General features: G+C 43.7%; 1 protein-coding gene across 4 annotated transcripts in view; it reads right to left on the bottom strand.

The window, feature by feature from the left end:
* The window catches only part of CTNNA2 (catenin alpha 2), a 1,073,907-nt gene that overhangs the window by 243,996 nt on the left and 804,186 nt on the right, over positions 1 to 25,725 (bottom strand). For all 4 annotated transcript variants that reach the window (XM_038752080.1, XM_038752081.1, XM_038752083.1 and 1 more), the window contains one exon: positions 21,893 to 21,973. In XM_038752080.1, coding sequence (XP_038608008.1) covers positions 21,893 to 21,973 — 81 coding nt within the window. The remainder of the gene's footprint in view (positions 1 to 21,892; positions 21,974 to 25,725) is intronic.

Raw genomic sequence — 25,725 nt, 5'->3', positions numbered from 1 at the left:
CCCTCTTTGTATCCACCAGACAATCACTCTCCCCACCTTCAAAGCCTTATTGGAGGCACATCTCCAAGAGGCCTTTACAGAATAAGCCCTCACCTCTTCTTCTCCCACTCCTTTCTGCATCTCGGACATGCTGGCTATCTCAATTCGGTTTTCTATTTCTTTGTTCCATTCCATCAAGTAATATGAAGCGGGATTTCTCTCAATAATATCTGAAATTGCAGCGTGGCTCAGTGGAAAGAGCACGGGCTCTGGAGTTAGAGGTCATGGGTTCAAATCCCGGCTCTGCCAACTGTCAGCTGTGTGACTTTGGGCAAGTCACTTGACTTCTCTGTGCCTCAGTTCCCTCATCTGGAAAATGGGGATTAAAACTGTGAGACCCCCGTGGGAAAACCTGATCACCTTGCAACCTCTTTTAGACTGTGAGCCCACTGTTGGGTAGGGACTGTCTCTATATATTGCCAACTTGTACTTCCCAAGTGCTCAGTGCAGTGCTTTGCACACAGTAAGTGCTCAGTAAATATGATTGATTGATTGATTGATCTGAAATTGGTACCCTAATACATACAGATACAGGTTTACCCTATAAACACCCTACTGTGATACATTTAAAAATGGTAGCCTGTGTATAAGTTTGACTCCAGCCAATGTTTTCAGAGAGAAGCAGCATGGCTCAATGAGAAGAGCATGGACTTTGGAGTCAGAGATCATGGGTTCAAATTCCAGCTCCGCCACTTGTCATCTCTGTGACTTTGGATAAGTCACTTAACTTCTCTGTGCTTCAGTTCCCTCATCTGTAAAATGGGGATTAAGACTGTGAGCCCCATGTAGGACAACCTGATCACCTTGTAACCTCCCCAGCACTTAGAACAGTGCTTTGCACATAGTAAGTGCTTAAAAAAAAGAAATAGTAAGTACTTTCTTACTAAAGAATACCCAAGTTTCTGCAATGAAACACATGGGTGCAGTTCACTTTTAAATTATCGGCACTCCTCATTTGAGAATACCACATGCTTATTGAGAAGCAGCGTGGCTCAGTGGAAAGAGCCTGGGCTTTGGAGTCAGAGGTCATGGGTTCAAATCCCGCCTCCACCACATGTCAGCTGTGTGACTTTGGGCAAGTCACTTCACTTTTTTGGGCCTCAGTTACCTCATCTGTAAAATGGGGATGAAGACTGTGGATCCCTTGTGGGACAACCTGATGGCCTTGTAACCTCCCCAGCGCTTAGAACAATGCTTGGCACATAGTAAGTGCTTAATAAATGCCATTATTATTATTATTATCTCTTGTATGAATAGATATTATATTATTTTAGACTGTGAGCCCACTGTTGGGTAGGGACTGTCTCTATATGTTGCCAATTTGTACTTCCCAAGCGCTTAGTACATTGCTCTGCACATAGTAAGCGCTCAATAAATACGATTGATGATGATATTATTGCTCTTTTGCTGACCCTATCTCAGTCTCAGGTCGAGGAGAGTATATAGTAATAGGAACAACGAAAAGTTAATGGCTACTTCAGATACTCCTTTTCAGAGAAAGAAGGATTTTGAAGAAAGGACATCATGATAGAGCAAGATTTGGCTGCAGTATCTTTTCATAGTATCGTATAATTCCTTCTATGATTTTAATTGGCAATTTTTAAAGGCCAATCAAAGGACAGGAGAATAAATGAGCTTCTAAACTTCGTCAGACAAATGGATGCAGATTACAGAGGTGGAAATACAATTAGCCTCCAATCAGATAGAAACTCTGTATAAGTCATCAGCAGTAAACCACATATTTGCTTCCACACTCTCTCTTTGCTTATGATACTCACGGTCATCTGGCAGCTTGCAGTAGCTGGTAGCTAAGGACTCAACTGTCTTAAACACTAGTTAGGTCTGTTTCATCACTGTGACTACATGGCTTTAATTGCACTCAGAGAGGTTTAACTGTCTCTCTCAATGGTGTTTTTCATTGTTATAGGGCTCTTTCCCCAACACAATGTCCTTAGCTGCCAACACTCATGTCAAGGATTAAATGGCTAATCTCAACACAGGCTCCAGATTAATGACCCTAAACAATTGTTAAACTTTGCAAAGTCAGAATCTACTGGTGACCAAAATTTACTCAAGCTTTCTTCTCCACAGCATCCAATGACACTGTCCTCACTGCCATCTGCTACACACACATGGTGGATTCTGAACCCACAGATAGCCTCATACTAGTCTGTTGTTTCTTGAGTTCTTGTAATTGGGCATCAATGGAAACAAACCATGTATCAACATTGCCAGTGGATGCAGAGTTTTCATCACTAAAGAGATGAGGCATGCCAAGTTGAAATCAGAAAATATCCCCTCACAGAAGCTTTTGAAATGCCTTTCCAAGATTATTTTGCACCTCGACCTTAACTGCGGCTTTTGAAACCATGGAAGGCAGTTTTCTAAGGAAGATGTCACCAGGAGCTGGTCTAGGTGAAGAGTTAAGGATCTGCAGAGCCAAAACCCTTCTGATAAATTTGCCTCTGGAGGTCCTGACCATTTGTGGTCATTAAAGACCCGATCAAACGTTTAAAATGAAGTGTTCTGAGCCAAGGTCCCTGGTTCCTCTCCTGCTAGGATAATTGCATTGCTCCTAACTGAATTCTCTCCCTGGAGACTCAACTTGATATATTCTTCTTTCCCTCCCATCTTTAACTATTGCACAGGGTTGCAACGTGAGCAGCTGAAGATGTTTCCTGCAGCCAGGAGGTTTCAGGATTGCTCAGACCCAAGTTTGCCTTTCTCTTTTATGATGGATAAGAGAGAAATTATGTTGCGGGGGGTTGCAGGGGCGGGGGAAATGGCAAGACAAGCTCATTTCAATCGGAAGTTCTTACCAGTATTCAGTTATCTCTTTTTCTCACTAATGGATTCAATTTTCCTCCAAAACTCTATGAGCACATTCCGGATGAATTTAGTGTTTCTCTCACCATTCCCCTCCTTTCCTTTGAGCCAATGACTGCAATTTAATTCAATCTATTCAACTGGATTATCAGGACAAGTAACCAAGAATTGTCATGCTCTACAATCTACACTCCAGGTATTCAAATTTGGAGTAATTTCTGTGACTGAGGGATTAAAAGGTGTTTCCCACACCCTCCCATTGAAGAGCATATTAAAGGGGTTTTTTGTAGTTGTTTTTCCACTGAAACTGCCCTATATCTTGTATTGCATCATTAGGAAGAAGTATTTTTTTTTAAAGCGTTTGCTAAGAGCTTACTTTTTTAAGGCCTTTCAAGGAAGGAGTCAGTGACTTTATTTGCTAACTAATGTCTGCTTTGAACTGCCAGAAGATCAAGGGGGAGATCTCTGCCATTTCCCAGTTTTTCCCGTGTCACGCAGCTCTTACAATACATCCAGAATTTCCACTGGGCTACCAAATCCCATGCCAGGGTGCAATGAATAGCTGTCGCTAGGTCTTTCCAGGAGACATGGACATGGGACTTAAATGATCCATCTAGTCACGCAATATGTATAATTCAACTCAAACCCCATTCCTCTATTTTCTCTACACAATAAGATTTGCTTCCTCATAACTACCCCACTCTTAGACTTCATTCATCCATTCATTCAATTGTATTTATTGAGTACTTACTGTGTGCAGAGCATTGTATTAAGCACTTGGAAAGTACAATTCAGTGTTAAAGAGAGACAATTCCTGCCCACACTAGGCTTACAGTCTAGAAGGGGGAAGAAAGATGTCAAAAAAGTAAACAGGCATCAATATAATTAGAAATATAGGTGCATACACATCAAAACAAGTAAACAGACATCAATATAAATAAATGGAGTTATAGATATATACATGTATACATTAGTGCTATGGGCTTGGGAGGGGGAGAGTGAAAGAGGGCAAGTCGAGGTGATGCGGAATTGGGGGGAGCTGAGGAAAGTGGGGGCTTAGTCTGGAAAGGCCTCTTGGAGAAAGGTAGCCTTCAGTAATGCTTTGAAAGGGGGAAAAGGGATTATTTGGCGGATGTGAGGAGGGAGGGAGTTCGAGGACAGAGGTAGGACATGGCCCAGGGGTTGACGGCAGTCAGGTGAGATCGAGGCACAGTGATGAGCAGGTTAGCACCAAAGGAGTTGAGTGCTGGGATGTAGAAGTAGAGAAAGGAGGTGAGGTAAGAAGGGGCAAGGTGATGGAGCGATTTGAAACCAACAGTGAGAAGTTTTTGTTTCATATGGAGGTCGATAGACAACCACTGGAAATTTTTGAGGAAGGGGGTGATGTGCTCTGAACGTTTCTTTAAAAAGGTAATAAAAATAATTATAGACTCCAATCTGTCTGAGAAAACCCAGCTTCTTCGGGCACTGAGTGTTTCTGGGGATAAACCTGACAATGAAAAATTCATTAATTCATTCAATCATATTTATTGAAACCTTATGGTGTGCAGAGCACTGTACTAAGCGATTAGGAGAGTACAATACAATAATAAACAGACACATTCCCTGTCCACAACGATCTTACAATCTAGAGGCGGGGAGACAGACATCAATGCAAATAAATAAATAACAGATATGTACGTAAGTGTTGTGGGGCTGGGAGGGGTGGAAGAACCAAGACAGCAAGTCAGGGCAATGCAGAAGGGAGTGGGAGAAGAGGAAAGGAGGGGCTTTGTCTGGAAAGGCCTCATGGAGGAGACGTGCCTTCAATAAGGCTTTGAAGGGGGAAGAGTAATTGTCTGTCAGATTTGAGGAGAGAGGGTATTCCACGCCAGAGGCAGGATGTAGGTTAGGGGCTGGCAGCAAGATAGGGGAGATCCAAGTACGGTGAGAAGGTTAGAATTAAAGGAGTAAATTGTGCAGGCTGGGTAGTAGAAGGAGACTAGTGAAGTGAGGTAGGAGTGGGGAAGGTGGTGGAGTGTTTTAAAGCCGGTGCTGAGGAGTTTTTGTTTGATGCACAGGTGGATGGTTTTTGAGGAGTAGGGTGACATGCCCTGAACGTTTTTGTAGAAAAATGATTCAGACAGCAGAGCGAAGTATGGACTGAAGTGGGGAGAGGCAGGAGGCTGGGAGGTCAGCAAGGAGGTTGATGCAGTAATCCAGGCGGGATAGGATGAATGACTGTATTACCGTGGTAGCAGGTCATCTGCAGTGGTGTAGCAGACTACCACGTATAGGGTGATTTTTGAAAAGATGTTTGGAAAGACATTTTGAAAATGTCCCGAAAGACTGAATGGTGCCTACCAAGTGAGAACAGACAAACGCAGTCAAATGCTATTTTGCAACCCACTGTCATGGGGAAGCAGTATGGTCTAGTGGATAGAGCAGAGGCCTGGGATTCAGAAGGATGTGGGTTCAGAAGGACCTGGGTTCTAATTCTAGCTCTGCCACTTGTCTGCTGTATGACCTTGGGCAAGTTACTTCACTTCTCTGTGCCTCAGTTACCTCATCTGTAAAATCAGAATTAAAAAAGCAAGCCCCATACGGGACAGGGACTGTATCCGACCCAATTTGCTTGTATCCACCCAGCACTTAGTACAGTGCCTGGCACATAGTAATTGCTTAACAATTACCACAATTATTATTTAGTTCATTGCCACCCACAGCTTATTTATAACAACTTTATAATTATTCTAACATTTTATTTATTAAAAAATAAGCATTAAAATGCATTTATGTATCACACTTTATTACCGATATCAACGTGCTTTGAAATTAGCTCAACCCAGTGCCTCAGTTTTGAATGAAGAGGTGACCGTGCTGTAGGAGATCAATGACAATAATTTTGCACTAACGCATCTCTTTCTCTAGCAGCTTTCTCTTTACTTACTATTTTTTTGTGTGCACTCCACTCCTCTCCTGTAACCCATTATTTTCAAAGAAGGGGAAGGCCTTCTATATTGTGTGTTTGACCTCACTTCCAGACCACTTCAATTATTGATGCACTGTTGAAATAGGTTCATCCAGTAGAGCTACCTTGCATTAGCAATTTACTTTATTCATTGTTCAATATTTAGTACTATTTTCCTGAAAAGTAGTTGCATTTTCTCTCACCTTCCCTACTCTCCCTCACCTCTCAATTGACAGTGTTAGACTGAGACTACTGGGTAAAGCCCCCACGGAATACACTTCATGTCAACCTTCTCATCGGTCGCCTATCCCGGAAAGAAAATTAAAAATCCTCAGTCTCTTTGGCCAGAACTGATATTGGCCCACCCTAAGTGGATTTGAATCAATTTTAAATTAGCCAGGCTGATTGTTTAATACACCCGCCCAAGGGAGAAATTCTCCCAAAGCAATACTTGGCTAAAGCACTTATTCTTACTTTAAATGGATTAATGTGGATCTGAAAGGGGCCTCAGTAACTCTGAGGGTGCAACTTAGATCTGGAGGAATATACATCCTGAGATAAAAGATCTTTCACCAGACAATGCAGAGATCAGTGTAATAAGAAGTAATCAGTACAGAGCCCTCCATTTTCAACAGAACACAGCTCACCCCATGCACGGGAGGGGGGCTTGATATGAACCAAAGATAGAAGCCCCCAAAATAAAGCCTGTGTCACTCAGGAAGGAATGGATGTTGGAAGTGTTCTGATCACATATTTTAGCTAGATAGTTCTTTACTAGGATCAGGGAAGTTTCTGTTGGGTAGGGACTGTTTCTATATGTTGCCAAATTGTACTTCCCAAGCGCTTAGTACAGTGCTCTGCACACAGTAAGTGCTCAATAAATACGATTGATGATGATGATGATGAAGTTTCTGAGCTGAGTTATTTTTTGTGGGAGACTTCAGTTACCATCAAGGCTGCATTGTTCTTTTTGGATGATCACTTTGGTGGATGTGCACATTATTTATGTTTACATCGTAAACCTAATATTGAGACTGATAAGTGAATGAAAGGAAAAAATGCAAAAGATGTGACAGATCAAATGCTTATTATATCAACCACAGCATATCACCATCAACAGTGACAATAGCGATAATAATAATAAAATAACAATAAAGAAAACAGTACAGTGCTCTGCATATAATAAGCACTCAATAAATACCAGTGATTGATAATAATAAATCTTTCCAAGGCTGAAATCACACTCCCTGGCATCAGGAAGGAAAACAACTTCAACCTCTCTCTCACCACCTGTCTTCTCCTTTCGAAGCTGGTGTTTGCCTGATCAAGTGAGAGACGACCCAATGGGCAAGTGGTCCTCGGCGGACAGGCTCTCTGTGCTGCCCAACACATTGGCGATGGCACCGAACAGCCAACACGCAGCAGCCCTGCGGACGCAGCATTGTTGGAAGAGAAGACCAGCTGTCCTGGCTCCATGAAATGCTCTGAGACCCTGGTACCTACCTCCATCCTACCTCTCCAGAGTGCATTTCCATGAGGACCTTTTGTCAGGAGGGAGAAAAAATTCTGCTCTCCTCCATCCCACCACCAGATTGCAAGGAATCTGGTAGAGAATCTGCCTTCAAGGAGCTTAAAATCTATCTCTACCCTTTCCACTCCCCATCCCCTCTACTAAATCTCCTAACCAAAATGAACCTTCTCAAGAAGAGAACATTGAATCTCTATAAGCTTTTAAGCCTTTCCTGTCTCTCTTTGCAGACTTTAATGATGGAACGAGCTCTGTAAGTTATGTTGCAAAACTGTCTTCATTGCCAAGAATTTTTCCAACATCCCGCCTCAAAAAATACCTGTTCTGGCACAGTTTACTGAAATATGGGACCATATGTGCATCAGTAAACATTATGTGTAGAGTAAATTAAACCAAGGCTTATAATTAGGCAGTAAGGAAATTGCCGCAGACCTGTAAGAGTAAATCAGCAATATTAAAACACTCTCCATTTTCTCTGAAGCACTTTAGAGTGCCATAAAAAGCCAGTGTCACAGTGATAAGCATCTAGAAGAAATACATTTTGTGAGAGACGAAAAAAAGAAAAAAACAACACGGATTCAAAGAAGCCTTTCAGTCTGGAGTCCAAACTGACATAAGAATGAAATTTAGAAGCCAGCCTGTGGCCTTTACTTCACAATCTTATATTCAGGCTTTCACAAGGTCTTGACATAAGATAAGCGGATGATGCACTCTATTAAATGGATGCAGGTGAAATAGTTTTGGAAAACTTGCCGGGTACCTCAAACTGATTCCCACAGTTATTTGTCATTGACTCCCCATTTCCATTACTGATCCCTATGTTTATACCAGCTTTCAGCTAGGTCTGGTAAAGGAAAGAATGTAGCACATCTCCCAACTCCTCACTCTTGCAGCAATTCACGACTTAGCTGCAGGACATTGCTAAGCAAAAACAGAGTTTCTAATTCCAGCAGGCAGCAGCTGCAACAACTGCAAGATGTCCTGAGAGGAGGAGAAAGCAGGAGATTGCAGAGAAGCGAGGACAGGGTAGAGAGAAACAGCTGGGCCTAGTGGACAAAGCCGCAATTTCCAGTCCCTGTTCCAATGCAGCTACAGTTTCTAGGCTCTAGCATCCTCCCTGCTGTTCTCCACAGCACCAAGTCCTGTACAAAAGAAATTCTGCTCACTCATTCGCTACCATGCCTTTCATCATGATGCATGTCCCCTTCGGCGAAACTGAAGTTAGAGGCCATTCCAGGTAATAAAATGTACTAAGCCATAATCGCCCACAACAAGACTCTAGATCAACCTGGGCTCAGCAAGAGTAGTAGCTACCCGTTCTTTTAGTAACTTTTCAGTTCAGCCTATGGGCACAGACCTCTCCAGTTAATCTAGAATTTATCCTTTAATGATCAATTGATCAATCATATTTATTGAGTGCTCACAGTGGGCAGAGTACTATAATAAGGGCTTGGGAGAATAAAATGTAACACAGCTGGATGACAAGTTCCCACCCCACTGAAAGCTTATAGTTTAAAGGGGGAGACAGACATTAAGATAAATAAATAAGTTACGGATAAGGACATAATTGCTGTGGGGATGAGAGAGGGGTGAATAAAGGGTGCAAATCCAGTGCAAGAGAGAAATGGAAATGAGGGATTAGTCAGAGAAGGTTGCTTGGAGGAAATGTGCCTTTAATATGGCTTTGAAGGTGGGGAGGGTGATCGTCTGTCAGATATTAAGAGAGAGGACATTCCTGGCCAGAGGCAGGATTTGGGCAAGAGGTCAGTGACCAGAAAGACGGGATCGAGTTATAGTGAGTAAGTTGGCAACAGAGGATCAAAGTTTGCAGGCTGGGTTGTCGAAGGAAATCAGAGAAATAAGGTAGGTGGGGGAAAGTTGATGGATTGCTGTAAAACCTCTGGTAAGGAGTTTCTGTTTTATGCAGATGTGGATAGGTGGCCACTGGAGGTTCTTGAGGAGTGGGGAAACATGGACTGAAATGTTTTGTAGAACAATGTTTTGGGACAGCATAGCCAGCTAGAGCATCATCACCAAGTAACAATACACACGATAGAATACCCCTGTGAGGAAGGGAAGCCCCGGAAATCACTGATATAATCAGTGAGGCACTGAGACATTCAGGGACTTGTCCAAGGACTTCAGAGGAAAAGCTAGGACTAAAACACAGGCCTCTGGACTCCAGTGTTCTCCGCATTACTCATGTTGTCACTACATTTTGGTTTCTATACACATATTTCAACCAATGATAAGACTGTGTTTTTGCTCACCACCTTGATCAGGATTTAATCTGGGTATTGGGGGTGGGGTCCCAACAGAACCTTTAATTTTGGTGGTTCTAGAGAGTAGGAGACGGCAAATGTTGCTCAGTCCCTGAATGTCATTATTATTACAGACGATTGCCATTCTTATTTAAAAATATTGACCATTGAGTGTGCCTCCTATTAAAATAATGCCGATTAATTGACCCTGGTCAAGCTTCACTGAGGACATAAAGTGAGGCCAGGTTTATGGCAGAGGAATATGGAGAAGCAGCATGGCTCAGTGGAATGAGCACAGGCTTTGGAGTTAGAGGTCATGGGTTCAAATCCCAGCTCTGCCAACTGGTAGCAGTGTGACTTTGGGTAAGTCACTTAACTGTGCCTCAGTTACCTCATCTGTAAACTGGGGATTAAAACTGTGAACCCCCCGTGGGACAACCTGATCACCTTGTAACCTCCTCAGTGCTTAGAACGGTGCTTTGCACATAGAAAATGCTTACCAAATACCATTATTATTATTATTATCATTATTATTATAGGCAGACCAGCAGTGGGAGATGGCAGAGGAATTGGCAGAGGATAAACCTTGTCTGCAGTGACCCCCAAATGGCATGGCCACACATGGCACCCACATTCATTCATTCATTTATTCAATCGTATTTATTGAGCGCTTACTGTGTGCAGAGCACTGTACTAAGCGCTTGGGAAGTACAAGTTGGCAACATATAGAGACGGTCCCTACCCAACAGTGGGCTCACAGTCTAGAAGGGGGAGACAGACAACAAAACAAAACATATTAACAAAATAAAATAAGTAGAATATTATTACCACATGCATTACTTAGTTTGCAATGTAATGCAAAGTTAGTAAAGCTACTTCCATGTCCCCATCATAACAATTATGGTACTTCTTAAGTATTTACTACATGCCTAACACTGTTCAAAGCACTGGGTTAGAGAAGCAGCATGGCAAAATAGATAGAGCATAGGCCTGAGAGTCAGAAGGTCGTGAATTCTATTCCCGGCTCTGCCACTTGTCTGCTGTGTGACCTTGGGCAAGTCACCCCCTCCTTCCTCTCCCCCTACTCTCTCTCCCCATCCCCCGGCCTTACCTCCTTCCCCTCCCCACAGCACCTGTATATATGTATATATGTTTGTACATATTTATTACTCTATTTAACTTGTACATATTTATTCTATTTATTTTATTTGGTTTATATGTTTTATTTTGTTGTCTGTCTCCCCCTTCTAGACTCTGAGCCCGCTGTTGGGTAGGGACCGTCTCTATATGTTGCCAACCTGCACTTCCCAAGCACTTAGTACAGTGCTCTGCACATAGTAAGCACTCAATAAATACAATTGAATGATTGAATGAATGAACTCTACTTCTCTGGCCCTCAGTTACCTCATCTGTAAAATGGGGATTGAGACTGGGAGTCTCATGTGGGACAGGGACTGGGTTCAACCTGATTTACTGGTATCTACCCCAGCATTTAACTGCCTGGTACACAGTGAGAGAAGCAGCGTGGCTCAGTGGAAAGAGCAGGGGCTTGGAAGTCAGAGGTCATGGGTTCTAATCCCAGCTCCACCACTTGCCAGTTGTGTGACTTTGGGCAAGTCACTTAACTTCTCTGGGCCTCAATTACCACATCTGTAAAATGGGGATTAAGACTTTGAGTCCCATGTGGGACAACCTGATTACCTTGTATCCCCCCAGCGCTTAGAACAGTGCTTGGCACATAGTAAGAACTTAACAAATGCCATCATCATCATTATTATTAATATTATTAACAAATACCGCTATTATTATCCAAGTTAATTAGGTTGGAAACTGTTCCTCTCCCACATGGGGATCACAGTCTAAGCAGGAGAGTAGGATTTAATCCCCAATTTACAGTAAAGGTAACTGAGGCACAGAGAAGTTAAGTGACTTTCCCAAGGTCACACAGCCTATGTATGGCAGGACTGGGATTAGACTCCTCAGACTCCCAGACGTGGGCTTTTTCCACTAGGACATGTTGCATATCATGGATTTGTTCTAGAAATGCAGATTTTGCAATCATGCAGATGCTGGATGAACCATATATTCAGCTCTCTCATTAGAAACTAGTTAATCTCAACAATTAATGTCCACCCTAAACCTTCTGAGTACCCCAAAAATAATCGTGGTATGGGTTAAGCCCTTATTATGTGTCAAGCACTGGACTAAACTCTGAGGGAGGTATGAGATAATCGGGTCAGAAACAGTCGTGTCCTCATTGGGGACCCCAGTCTAAATTGGAGGGAGAATTTAATCGTTTATACTGTGAGCCCCATGTGGGATAGGAACCACATTTAATCCCCACCTGTGTATCTTCTCCCAGTGCTTAATAAAGTGATCTGCTTTAATAAATACTATTACTATTGATCTCCATTGTGCAGATGAGGAAACTGAGGTAAAGAGAAGGTAAGGGACAAGCCTTAGGTCAGCAAGAAGGCAGGTAGCGGGCTGGGATTAGAACCCAGGTCTTCTGATTCACAGATCCATGTTCTTTCCACTAGGCGACATTCCATCTCAATGGCCGACCACTGCCCAGTCACTCATCCTATCCTTCCTGGATTACTGCATCAGCCTCCTTGCTGAATTCCCAGCCGCCTGTCTCTCCCCACTCCAGTCCATACTTCCCTCTAATGTCCGGATCATTTTTCTGCAAAAACATTAAGGACAAGTGTCCCCGCTCCTCAGAAAACCAGTGGTTGCCCATCCACTGCACTGAACAAAAACTCACTGTTGGCTTTAAAGAACTCAATTACCTTGTCCCCTCCTACCTCACCTCGCTACTCTCCTACTACAGCCCAGCCTGCACAATTTGCTCCTCTAATGCTAACCTTCTCACTGTGCCTCTCTCTCACATATCTCACCACTGACCCCTTGCACACATCCTGGCTCTGGCCTGGAACGCCCTCCCTCCTCAAATCCCACCAACAATTACTCACCTACATCTACAAAGCCTTATTGAAGGCACATCTCCTCCAAAAGGCCTTCCCTGACTAAGCCCCCCTTTCCTCATCTCCCACACCCTTCTGCACCTCCCTGATATCCTCCCTTTTTTCATCCCCCATCTCCCAGCCCCACAGAACTTATGCATATATCTGTAATTTATTTATATGAATATCTGTCTCCTCTTCTCTAGACCATAGACTTGTTGTGGGCGTGGAAGGTGTCTGTTTATTGTATCGTACTCTCCCAAGCACTTAGTACAGTGCTATGCAAGCAGTAAGCATTCAATAAATATGATTGAATCAATGAATGAATGAATGAATGAAGGGAGTTTAAGGTTTCCAATCTACATGCCTGTAAGAAAGATAGAGAAATATCATCCATGTATGCTGTTTCTTCTACTTTGTTTAGAATGCAGACCACAACAGGAGCCATAGAAGGATCAAATAATTTTGCCTCATTTCCTAAGGCAGAGTTGATCTCTAGAGACCTAAAGCCATTATATTCAGAGAATACGCTCAGTGAATCCAAGCGGGAATTGGGACAATGATGGAGTTTCCGATCCAAAACAGTAGATGAGCCTGAGTCGAGTTACACAGATCTGGGGTCCAAGAACCTGACCGACAGACATGATCGTAACAGGACTTGGCATCCTTTTTCTGCTGATGCAAGAGAACAAGATGAAACATTTGAGCAGTTGGTAGGCAGAATCAATCATACAAATTAAACACAGTGTAGTTTGGTTCACAGAGGAGTGTTGATTACGAAATAATATGAAGAAAAATTTAAATTTAAAGAGCAAGGAGAGAGAAAAGAAGAAGCAGTGTTGCCTAGTGAGTAGAGCCTGGGCCTGGGAGCCAGAAGGACCTATATTCTAATCCTGGGTCTGCCCTTTGTCTGTCAGTCAGTCAATAATATTTATTGAGTGCTTACAGTGTGCAGAGCACTGTCCTAAGTACTTGGGACAGATCAATAAAGCAATAAACAGACACATTCCCTGACCACAAGATGACTTTGGGCAAGCCATTTCACTTCTCTAGGCCTCAGTTACCTCATCTTTAAAATGGAGATTTAAACTGTGACCCCTATTTGGGACAGAGACTGTGTCCAACCTGATTAACTTATATCTACCCAGTGATTCGTGCAGTGCCTGGCACATTGTAAACGCTTAACAAATGCCATAAAAAAAAAGTGAAGAAGGAAAAGTGGAATAGGAACTGTGTCCAAACTGAATATCTTGTATCTATTCCAGCGCTTACTATGGTCCTTGGCAAATAGTAAAGGCTTATCAAATACCATCATTATTAGTATTATAAGAAGGAAGAGGAGAGTTGAGGTCATCATGGCTCTGCTGATGCTGCCAGTTGATAGTAGGAGTGAACTTGCAGAGAGGGCAGTCTGAGGTGGGGTTGGAGAAGCGGAGAAGCTCTCAGGGAATTGAGGGGAGTGGAGAAAGAGAAGCTCCATCACACCCCTCCCTCCTGGGAGAAGGATGGGAACCCTACTGGTTCCTGGGCTAGGTGTGACAGCATCCTGGTAGCAGAGATCAAGAAGTGGAGCTGCTATCTTGGCTGCCCTCAAACCTTGTCCAAATCAAAGGGGGAGGGGTGGTCCAGCACTTTCCTGTCCCCAAATCATTGGGGAAAAAGCATATGGCATCACCCTTGTTGTGTCAAGCCTTCGAGGGCAACATCTCTAACAGAGTGGATGCCTAGGCTTGGGAACCACATTGGTATCGAGAAGGGCTTGCTCCCTTTATTCATCCAGTGCTTATAACAGTGCCTTGCACATAGTAAGCACTTAACAAATGCCATCATTATTATTATCCCCTCATCCCAGCCCCACAGAACTTATGTACATAGCTGTAATTTATTTGTTTATATTAATGTTTGTCTCCTCCTCTAGACTGTAAGCTCACTGTGGGCAGGGAATGTGTCTGTTACAGTGTTATATGGTACTCTCCCAAATGCTTAGTACATGCTCTGCACACAATGAATGCTCAATAAATATGGCTAGATTTACCTGGCAAATCAGGCTAGATTTACCTGGCAAATCACAGGTTTCCAACTCCTGATTTATAGTGCTGGTGGTTTGCACAGTTCTACTCCCAATTTCTCATCCTCAGAGTCATGTTCCGATTGGGTCAGTGGGTAAAACAAACACAGCACAGGCCTGGGATTCAGAGAAGCTAATCCCCACTCAGCCACTTGTCTGCTGTGTGTCCTTGGGCAAGTCACTTATATTTTGGGTACCTCAGTTTCCTCATCTGCAAAATGGAGATGCAATATCTGTTCTCCCTCCTATTTAGACTGTGAACCCCCTGAGGGGCAGGGACTGTTTCTGACCAGTGCATCTTGTGTCTACCCCAGTGCTTAGTTCAATCCTTGCCACAGAGAAAGCATTTAACAAGTCTCCAGCTATCATTATTGGAGACTGTTCACTCTCCCTTAAGGGTTCACTTCAATCGGAGAAGGTTGGGATCACCAATATAATTCCATGACAGTGCCAGGGAAGCAGTGTGGCCTGGGAGTAAGAAAAACCTGGATTCTAGATCCCAGCTCCATTTACTTGTCTGCTGTGTGATCTTGGGCAAATCACTTAACTTCTCTGTGCTTAAGTTACCTTGCCTGTAAAATAGAGACTAAGACTGTGAGCCCCATGTGCGACACGGACTGTTTCCAACTTGATTACCTTGTAACTACCCCAGTGCTTAGAACAGTGCCTGGCACATACTACGCACTTAATAAATACTTTGAAAAAATAAAAAAAATAAGGATAATCATATATTCCTTTAAGTCACTGAAATGGTGGGAGAAAAGTGATGTAAAACCACTTTGGGAAATCATCAGTGGTCTGTAAAATCAGGGTGTTACTAGCTAATTCTGGCCCAGAAAATGAAATCCCTGAAGAAAAGGACATTACCAATTTGGCAGCCAGACCCACTTTCTCCGAACAGGCCTTGCCTGAGCCTTAAAGAAAGGCCAAGTCACTCTGATCTGAAGTGGAAATTCAATGGCATTTTCCAGTAGGAGGGGGACATAGCGCAACTAGAAATGTATTCAGATTTCTGCTCTCAGACAAATGATGACCTAAGTTGCTTGCTGTGGAATTCAGTTGAGAAAAATAGTGGGGGATAGTGCTGTATTCATTCTGGGGTGAGGGGGCAGTCTTGGGGGAGGGGAGGAGGAGTGTGTGCAGTGAATGTTTCTACCAACTCCGTTAGTACTCTCCCAAAAGCCTAATACAGTACTCTGCACAGAGTAAATCATCATGGGTTCTAAACCAAACTCTGCCACTTGTCTGCTGTGTGACCTTGGGCAAGTTACTTCACTTCTTTGGGTCTCAGTCACCTGATCTGTAAAATGGGGATTGAGACTATAAGCCCCACATGGAACAGGGACTGTGTCCAACCCAATCTTCTTGTATTCATCCCAGTGCTTAGTACAGAGTCTGGCATATAGCAAGCCCTTGCCTGTTGTTGAGTAGGGATTCTCTCTCTTAACTGCAGAATTGTACTTTCCAAGCACTTAGTGCAGTGTTCTGCACACAGTAAGCTCAATAAATACAACTGAATGAATGAATGAAATACAATTATTATTATTATTCTTATTAGAGAAAGCACTGAATAAATACAACTGATTAATCAAAATGGGTATCCAGACCTCAATCACAGGGTGCAGCTAAATGCCAACTCTGAAACAGTCTCTGGAAGGATGCTGGTTTCCTTATCAAAGGGTCTCTCCTAAAAGCATGATCTCCCACCCAAATTTAGCCAGACAAGGGAAATTCAGGCTTGGGCAATCTGCCTTGCGATGGAAATGATAATAATACTAATAATGATGGCATTTGTTAAGCACTTACTATGTGTGAAACACTGTTCTAAGCACTGAGGGGATACAAGGTGATCAGGTTGTCCCACATGGGGCTTACAGTCTTAATCCCCATTTTACAGATGAGGTAACTGAGGCCCAGAGAAGTTAAGTGACTTGCCCAAAGTCACATAGCTGACAAGTGGCAGAGCCAGGATTAGAACCCACAACCTCTGACTCACAAGCCCGGGCTCTTTCCACTGAGCCACACTGGAAATGGCAGGGTCCCGTAAATGAACTCACACCTGTTCTGATGTAAATTGAGAGGGAAGGCTTTTTCTGGCAGGGAACATACCACATCCAAAGCATCTAGGGAGGGCTTACTAATTAATTATTACTACTACTATATTTTTAGATTGTGAGTTCCCTGACCCCTGGGGGAACACATGACTTGTACTTCCCAAGCACTTAGTACAGTGCTGTGCACACAGTAAGCGCTCAATAAATACGACTGAATGAATACCCAGTTCTCACCTGTGTAATCATTTACAGTGCTCTCCACAGAGTAAGCCTTTAATAAATATTACTACTACCACTTCTATGCTTGGATTAAAGTGATAGTTTGGATGTGGAGGAAAGGGTGGAGTTTAGAGACCTTATAAAGTTTGAACTGACAGGATTTGGTGACAGACTGGATATGTGGGTTGAATGAGAGAGATGTGTCAAGAATAGTGCCAAAGTTACAGACCAGGAGGATGGTTGGGCAGCTGCAGTCTAGAGGGTCAACAACAACAACAACAACAACAAAAACAACAACAACAACAACTACTACTACTACTACTACTATTACTACTACTACTACTACTACTACTGTCCATGATGGAGGCATAATTCACATAAGAGGTGTTTGGTTGGCTTAGACATTATTTGAAGATAATGGTGAGGAGGAGAGAATGGGGAAAATCTGCAGCAGATATTGGATGTGCTGTGTTTGGAGTTGCGGAGATGATATTGAATGCATTTACAACTGGAGGTGGAGGCAGTCTTGGGATTCTGGGAAGGTGGGGGCAGAACAAGGAGGATGAGATGGGGTGAGTGTGGGGTGCAGAAAGAAGAACCAACACAAGAGCCACCTAATATTTTTCCATTTCTTCTCACATGGACTGCAAGGAAAGGTAACAATTACGAGTTCATTCACTTTTAGGGAAGCAGTGTGGCTCAGTGGAAAGAGCACAGGCTTTGGAGTCAGAGGTCATGGGTTCAAATCCCAGCTCTGCCAACTGTCAGCTGTGTGACTTTGGGCAAGACACTTAACTTCTCTGTGCCTCAGTTCCCTCATCTGTAAAATGGGGATTAAAACTATGAGCCTCCTGTGGGACAACCTGATCACCTTGTAACCTCCCCAGTGCTTAGAACAGTGCTTTGCACATAGTAAGCACTTAACAAATACCATTATTATTATTATTTTAGACCTGTGCCTATTGTAGTAGGAAAAGGGACAGTGGAAGGAGTCCATTGAGAAGCAGCATGGCTTAGATCAATCTGCGCATCAGGCAGAAACTCCTCACCCTGGGCTTCAAGGCTCTCCATCACCTCGCCCCCTCCTACCTCACCTCCCTTCTGTCCTTCTACTGCCCAGCCCGCACCCTCCGCTCCTCCACCACTAATCTCCTCACTGTACCTCGCTCTCGCCTGTCCCGCCATCGACCCCCGGCCCACGTCATCCCCCGGGCCTGGAATGCCCTCCCTCTGCCCATCCGCCAAGCTAGCTCTCTTCCTCCCTTCAAGGCCCTCCTGAGAGCTCACCTCCTCCAGGAGGCCTTCCCAGATTGAGCCCCTTCTTTCCTCTCCCCCTCGTCCCCCTCTCCATCCCCCCGCCTTACCGCCTTCCCCTCCCCACAGCACCTGTATATATGTATATATGGTTGTACATATTTATTACTCTGTTTATTTATTTATTTATTTATTTTACTTGTACATTTCTATCCTACTTATTTTATTTTGTTGGTATGTTTGGTTCTGTTCTCTGTCTCCCGCTTTTAGACTGTGAGCCCACTATCGGGTAGGGACTGTCTCTATGTGATGCCAATTTGTACTTCCCAAGCGCTTAGTACAGTGCTCTGCACATAGTAAGCGCTCAATAAATACGATTGATTGATTGATTGATTGATTGATTAGTGGAAAGAGCACAGGCTTGGGAGTCAGAGGATGTGGGTTCTAATCCTGTCTCCACCACTCATCTGCTTTGTGACCTTGGGCAAGTCACAACTCCTCTGGGTCTCAGTTCCCTCATCTTTATAATGGGGATTAAGACTATGAGCCCCACGTGTGATAACCTGTTTATCTTGTATCTACCCCAGTGCTTAGAACAGTGCTTGGCACAAAGTAAGTGCTTAACAAATACCATAATGATAATAATAATAATAAAAGGAGGGCATTACACTGTTTTTACACCATCCATAACTGAATCAGAGTCAAGCCTGGCCACCTTAAGACAGTCTCTTCTGCTTGTCCTCCTCAGACCTGAGCTCCAGGGCAAAGAAGCGAGCCCCAAGCCACTTCCATCATGGAACCAAGGCCAAACTCTTGCCACCTTTGACATCCCCTCTTTTCATTCCTCTGGGGACACATGGTGTCTGCCACTCCAGAACGTCTCCGCAGTGCTGGTGCCCCCATGCCTAGAACCACCACCAACTTCACACACACACACACACACATACTCTCTCTCTCTCTCTCTCTCTCTCTGACACCAAGGTGCCTCTTTCCCAGAACGCAGGCCTTCCACAATGCCTGGAACTGGTTCTGCCATGGAACACCTACAGGTTTCCCGCATTCTCCAATTCCATGGTCACGGCCCATACACTCCCTTTCTCAACTACCAGAGTGCCATGGTGCATTCAAGCACTGCTCCTGCTACAGATTACCTCTAGCCCCCTCCCAACTGCAGTTTGAGATTGACCCTAGTTCCCCATGTTCCCCCACGACCTTGGAACAGACTTCCTATTCAATCACTAAAAGAAACCACAGAATACAACTGATTCATTCATTCAATCGTATTTATTGAGCACTTACTGTGTGCAGAGCACTGTACTAAGTGCTTAGCATGGGGACTCATGATTTTTTATTCCAGCGGGATCATCGACAGAAGGGCCAGGGGGAGCTGACTGTCAGCTAGGGGTGAGATTATGTAAATGAACAGATGTGCTAAAATCCTCAGGGTCTGGACCTGTGGCCACGTGCTGAGACCAACTGGGAAGGATTTGTGTTAAAGATGCCTGACTTGGAGCGAGCTGTTGTCCCTGTTTTCTCTAAATCGTTCCTCTCAGGCAGTGGGGTCATTAAGACCCCAAAGAAAAATGTAGAATCTGCAAATTATTTTCCAACTACGCTGGCTTTGCTCAGTACAGTTTTGACCAAACTGATGTGCGTACACTTCCCGGTTACCATTGTGATCAACACAAATAAAAAATTAAACAAAAGCAATCATCCAAAGAGGAAGCAGAGTAGGAGGAACAGAAGAAGAGTACGAGGAGCAGAAGAAGGAGGAGGAGATGGGGAAGGAGGGAGAAAGAAAGAGGGGAGAGGCAGTGACCATGCTCTCTTACTCTCTCTCCTGCTCCCACCAACTGCTTTCATCAACTACACATGTCCCAGATTTCTGAATCCAAGGCAATCTGTACCAGCATAGCCTGAACAATCATGTCCCCAGTCATCTCTCCCACTAAGAGGCAATGAAGCAGTATCACCTAGTGGACAGAGCACAAGACTGGGAGTCAGCAGGACCTAGGTTCGAATCCTGCCTCTGCCAATTGCTCACTGCATGACCTTGGGAACTCAATTTCTCTGTGCCTCAGTTTTTCAACTGTAAAGTAGGGATTAATAGTAATAATAATACAATGGAATTTGTTAAGTGCTTACTATGTGCAAAGCACTGTTCTAAGCGCTGGGGGGACACAAGGTGATCAGGTTGTCCCATGTGGGCTCACAGTCTTCATCCCTATTTTCCAGACGAGGTAACTGAGGCACAGAGAAGTTAACTGACTTGCCCAAGGGCACACAGCAGACATGTGGCGAAGCCAGGATTCAAACCCATGACCTCTGACTCCAAAGCCCGGGCTCTTTCCACTGAGCCATGATGCTTCATTAATACCCGTGATTAAATATCTGTTCTTCTACTACTTAGATTGTGAGCCCCATGCAAGACTGGGACCGTGTCCAACCTCTTTAACTTGTACCAACCCCAGAGTTTAGAACAATGTTTGACATATAGGAAGAACTTAACAAATAATATAACCCCCTGCCAAAACCCCAAGAATTTTCCCCATCGTCCCTGGGTAGTTTCAGGTCACAGAAATTCATGTTCCGCCCCCAAGAAAAGACAGGTCTGGGCTGCTAATTGAACTGGCTGCAATAGCAGAAGCCACCAGGTCAGAGGCCCAGGCTGGAAGATTGAACTGCAGCTTCCTGGTAGTTCCTCCCACTGCACCTCCTATGACTTGAGGTGATATATCTCTTTCCTCCAGCCCTGACAAGGTAGGATGGATACAGACAGCCTCCTACCCTGACTACAAAAAGGGAATAGGACCAATTTATATTAATATGCCTCAAAACACCTTCCCTGACTAAAGCCTTCATTTCTCTTAGTTTGACTTCCCTTCTGCATCACCTATGAACTTGGATCTCTGCCCCTTAAGCATTTGCTATTCACTCCACTCAATCAATAGTATTTATTGAGTGCTTAATGTGTGCAGAGCACTGTACTGAGTGCTTGGGAGAATACAGTATATAACAATATAACAGAGACATTCTCTGCCACAACGAGCTTACAGTCTAGAGGGGGAGACAGTAATATAAATAAAAAAATTGGGGATAGGCCCCACAGCACTCCACCATTTCCCGTATCCGTATTTTATTTTAATGTCTGCCTCCCCTTATAGATCGCAAGTTCTCTGTGGGCAGGGATCATGTCTACTAATATTGAACTCTTCCATGCATTTAATGCAGTGCTCTACACACAATAAGCACTCAATAAATGCCATTGAATAAATGAAGGAAAGTGAATCTCCCTCAAAGCCAACCATCTGAATAATCGTTAAGCTAGGTTGCCGGACTGAGGCTATGTGCCATAATGTGGGCACTGAAGAGCCCCACTTTAAGGAAAACTTGTAATTCTCCACCAGGTTTGTCTGGCCTCCAGGCCCGTGCTCTATCTACCATGCCATGCTGCTTTTCAAAGCACTCAGTGAAAACACACATTAGAAGATGACCAACTGTACTGCTGATAATTGAAAAAAGAATCTCAAAGACAATTGTACTGACCAAAATAGCTCCAAACCTAATTTGGTTTGGTTATCTGAACTTTTGATTACCTGAACCACCCAAAGTCTAGATTAGTTAGGCTAACTGGCTTTCTTCCGCATTTCAGTTAAGGCACTTGAAGGGATCACAACAATTTACAAATGCTCTGTCCCTTTCTTGCCCTTTATAGAGCAAACAGTACCTGTCTTCGGAGGTCTCTGGTCTTCTTAGTCATCTTGTCGATAGCAATGTTCAGCGGATCACCTTTTTCCTTCCTTCCAGTCTGTGAAGAAAAGAGAAATCATTTCAGGTTAGGAAATCAAGTGGTCACAACGTTCAAGGTTTATCATTATAGAAAAAGGACCAGGGACAGTGTCTGACCAACACAATTCCAACCCCTCTCCTCCAGAAATCACTGCAGCTGAGTTACTCATGGCTGGCTCAGCTAAAATTGTGATGTTTTTCCCCTCAAAAGTTTTTTCAGAGGCCATCATTATGGGGACCCAGCTGGGCTCAGAAAAAGCAAATTTTCCAGCAAATCAAAATTGGATCTAAAAGGAATTTCAGGTAAATCACAATACGCTTCAGAATTGGGGCTCTGACACATCATACTCCCATCCTTCCACTCTCATTCCAAAATCTAGTGAGACCTCTTACTCTAAAATGAATATTAGGAGTTTCTAATCTTCATCTTGCCAGGCAATGGCTTATGTTAATCGTAATAATAAGCAGAAAACAGCTTGGGGACAGAAGGAAAATGTTCCCTATGACTCTAATAAGGATCATATTGGCAGGCATTGGGTACAGTAGAAAAAAGTTTTCCACTTACAACATTTTCTCCAGGAGCAAGTCTCAGAGCAGAGACCCTCTTTGGAGATTAACATACCCAGCTCACATACACACAGGCCAATAAGCAACAAGACACAAGGCTGGAGGGGAGTATGGGACTTTTCCCAGTTCTCAGTAAGCAAGGGAACGACAACACAGATACCCACCCAAAGCAAACATTTTCCATTTCCCTAGCAAAATGCACGTTAAGCTACTTTAAGGTTTACATTATCTTCCCGTTAAGAGAAAGCTGTTTCCCAAAGCTTTTTTCAAATCTATTAGCACATCTAAACTTCATCCAGATGATTTATCTTCCCATACTTGTGGTTCTAATCAGCTTCCTTTCCCTCACTCTCTCTCTCTCTCTCTCTCCGATGACTCTGCTTATAATTTATGGCTCTGGCATGTGAATAACTAAGATTACAAATTATCAATTGAGCTTAATGGATTCAGGGCCTTGTGATGAGAACCACATGGCTGGATTTGAATAAGCTACTCTTCTCAAGGCCTGTGTTTGCCATTTTGAGCAGAATGAATACCCCATTTGTTCCGAGGGTCATTACAGCGACCATCCAGGCCAAGAATCTTTTTGTCAGCAGTCTAAAATCTGCAGAATCTGCCCATCATCCTTCCACCAATGGCCTGACTTGCCCTCATGGCCAGCACTGGAGCTGTTGGGCAGAGGCTTGGACAGAAGGCAATCTGGCTTCAAGGCTTAGTTATTTAATCTTTTTACAAGTGGTAGTAACCAAGGATGAGTGCTTAGTACAGTGCTCTGCACACAGTAAGCACTCAATAAATATGATTGAATGAATGAATGAATGAAGGAGCAATCTGTCCACCTGTCTTTAGGACAGGCGGGTGTGCATTGAGACCTGCTGATGGAGAATGAGCAACAGCAGAAACGAGAATATGTCATTACCGATGCACTCCTTGAAAATATTTATGAGGAATAGAAACAGAGCAAGCAGGGTCAGGGGCAGATTACTCCCCAGTCTTCGGTAACAGAGCCAGGATGCTATTTTTAAAGAACAATTTTGAAACCTGAGCAGGGGAAAAATTGGCTACTTCATAACATATATTTTGATCTTTACTGGGAAGGGAGACTTGGGAATATTAACACCCTATGTCATTTCGGGCTCAAGCATTCTATATGTGTAACACTTAAAAATTTTGTCTTTCTCCATTGCTCAAGCTCACTGTGAAGTTTGGATAATCAATTGTGACCGCCCTTTCTCTAGCCTCTCCCCAATCCAGATAAGCAACATGGACTACTGGAAAAAGCATGAGCCTAGGAATCAGAGGATGTTTGTTCTAAACCCAGCTCTGCCTCTTGTTTGCTGTGTAACCTTGGGCAAGTTACTTAACTTCTCTGGGCTTCAGTTCCCTATCTGCAAAGTGAGGATTTGATATCCATTCTCCCTCCTATGTGAACTGCGAGCCCCATGTAGGACCTGATTATCTTGTACTATCCCAGTGCCTATTACAGTCCTTGGCACCTAGTAAGTGCTTAATAATTTCACCATTATCCAGTCCATATCATTTTTCAAAAACAGATTCTGGGCATGTCTCTCCATTCCTCAAAAACTTCTAATGGTTGTCCATCCACCTCCACATCAAGTAGAAACTCCTCACCACTGGCTTCAAGGCACTCAATCATCTCTTCCCCTCCTACCTTACCTCATTCATCTCCAACTACAGCCCAAGCCTCACATTCAATCCTCTAAAACCTCCTACTCACTGTGCCTCAATCAATGGCTCTCACATCATCAACCACTTGCTCACATACTCCTTCTTGCAAGGAACTCCCTCCCCCTGAATATTCCATATACAACCTCTCTCCATATTCAAACCCCTACTAAAATTGCATCTTATAGAGAAGGCCTTCCCTGCCTAATCTTTCATTACTCCACCCTATTCACCCTCTCTTTTGAGTCAACTATACATTTAGCATACACTAAGCACTCTGATATTCATCCCTAAAGCCCATCCAAGTATAGGTCCATATCCCTATACTCGGTTGCTTCTCCTGTACTCATTTTATTGTCAGTCCTCCCAACTCGATTACAATCTCCTTTCATTCATTCATTTAATCATATTTATTGAGTACTTACTGTGTGCAGAGCACTGTACTAAGCACTTGGGAAAGTAAAATACAACAATAAGCAGAGACATTCCCTGCCCACAAGAAACTTACCATCTAGTCAAGGGGAGACAGACATCAATAAAAATAAGTAAAATTACAGATATGTACATAAGTGCTATGGGGCTGGGAGGGGGATGAATAAAGGGAGCAAGTCAGGGTGATGAAGAAGGGAGTGGGAGATGAACAAAAGTGGAGCTTGGTCTGGGAAAGCCCCTTGGAGGAGATGAGTCTTCAAAGAGACTTCAAAGGAGGGGAAAGTAATTGCCTGCAGGATTTGAGGAGGGAGGACATTCCAGGTCAGAGGCAAGACGTGGGCTAGGAGTCATTGGCGAGACAGGTGCGATCGAGGCACAGTAAGAAGGTTAGCATTAGAGGAGCAAAGTATGTGGGCTGGGTAGGAGAAGGAGAGAAGACAGGTGAGGTAGGGGACAAGGTGATTGAGTGCTTTAAAACTGATGGTGAGAATTTTTTGTTTGATGTGGAGGTGGATGGGCAACCATTGAAGTTTTTTGAGGAGCAGGGTAATATGTTCTGGAAGCTTTTGCAGAAAAATGATCCTGGCAGTAGAGTGAAGTATGGACTGGTGTGGGAAGAGACAGGAGGCTGGGAGGTCTGCAAGGAGGCTGATGCAGTAATCCAAGAGAGATAGGATGAATGACTGCATTAACATGGTATCAGTTTGGATGGAGAGGAAAGGGCAGATTTTAGCGATGTTGTGAAGGTGGGACTGACAGGATTTAGTGATGGATTGAATATATGGGTTGAATGACAGAGAAGAGTCAAGGATAATGCCAAGGTTATGGGCTTGTGAGACAGGAAGGATGGTGGTGCCATCTACAGTGATGGGTAATTTGGGGAGGACAGGGTTTACGTGGGAAGATAAGGAGCTCTGCTTTGGAAATGTTAAGTTTGAGGTGACAGGAGGACATCCAAGTAGAGCTGTCTTGAAGGCAGGATGAGATGCGAGACTGGAGAGAGGGAAAGACATCAGGGCTGGAGATCTAGATTTAGATTTGGGTATCAGTTGAGTATCCTTCCTTGGGTATTTGCGTATCCCTCCT

This window comes from Tachyglossus aculeatus, chromosome 10, assembly GCF_015852505.1.
Source record: "Tachyglossus aculeatus isolate mTacAcu1 chromosome 10, mTacAcu1.pri, whole genome shotgun sequence".
In the NCBI taxonomy this organism is placed as follows: Eukaryota; Metazoa; Chordata; class Mammalia; order Monotremata; family Tachyglossidae; genus Tachyglossus; species Tachyglossus aculeatus.
Note: the sequence above shows the minus strand (reverse complement) of the source record. Positions and strands in the feature narration are given on the sequence as shown.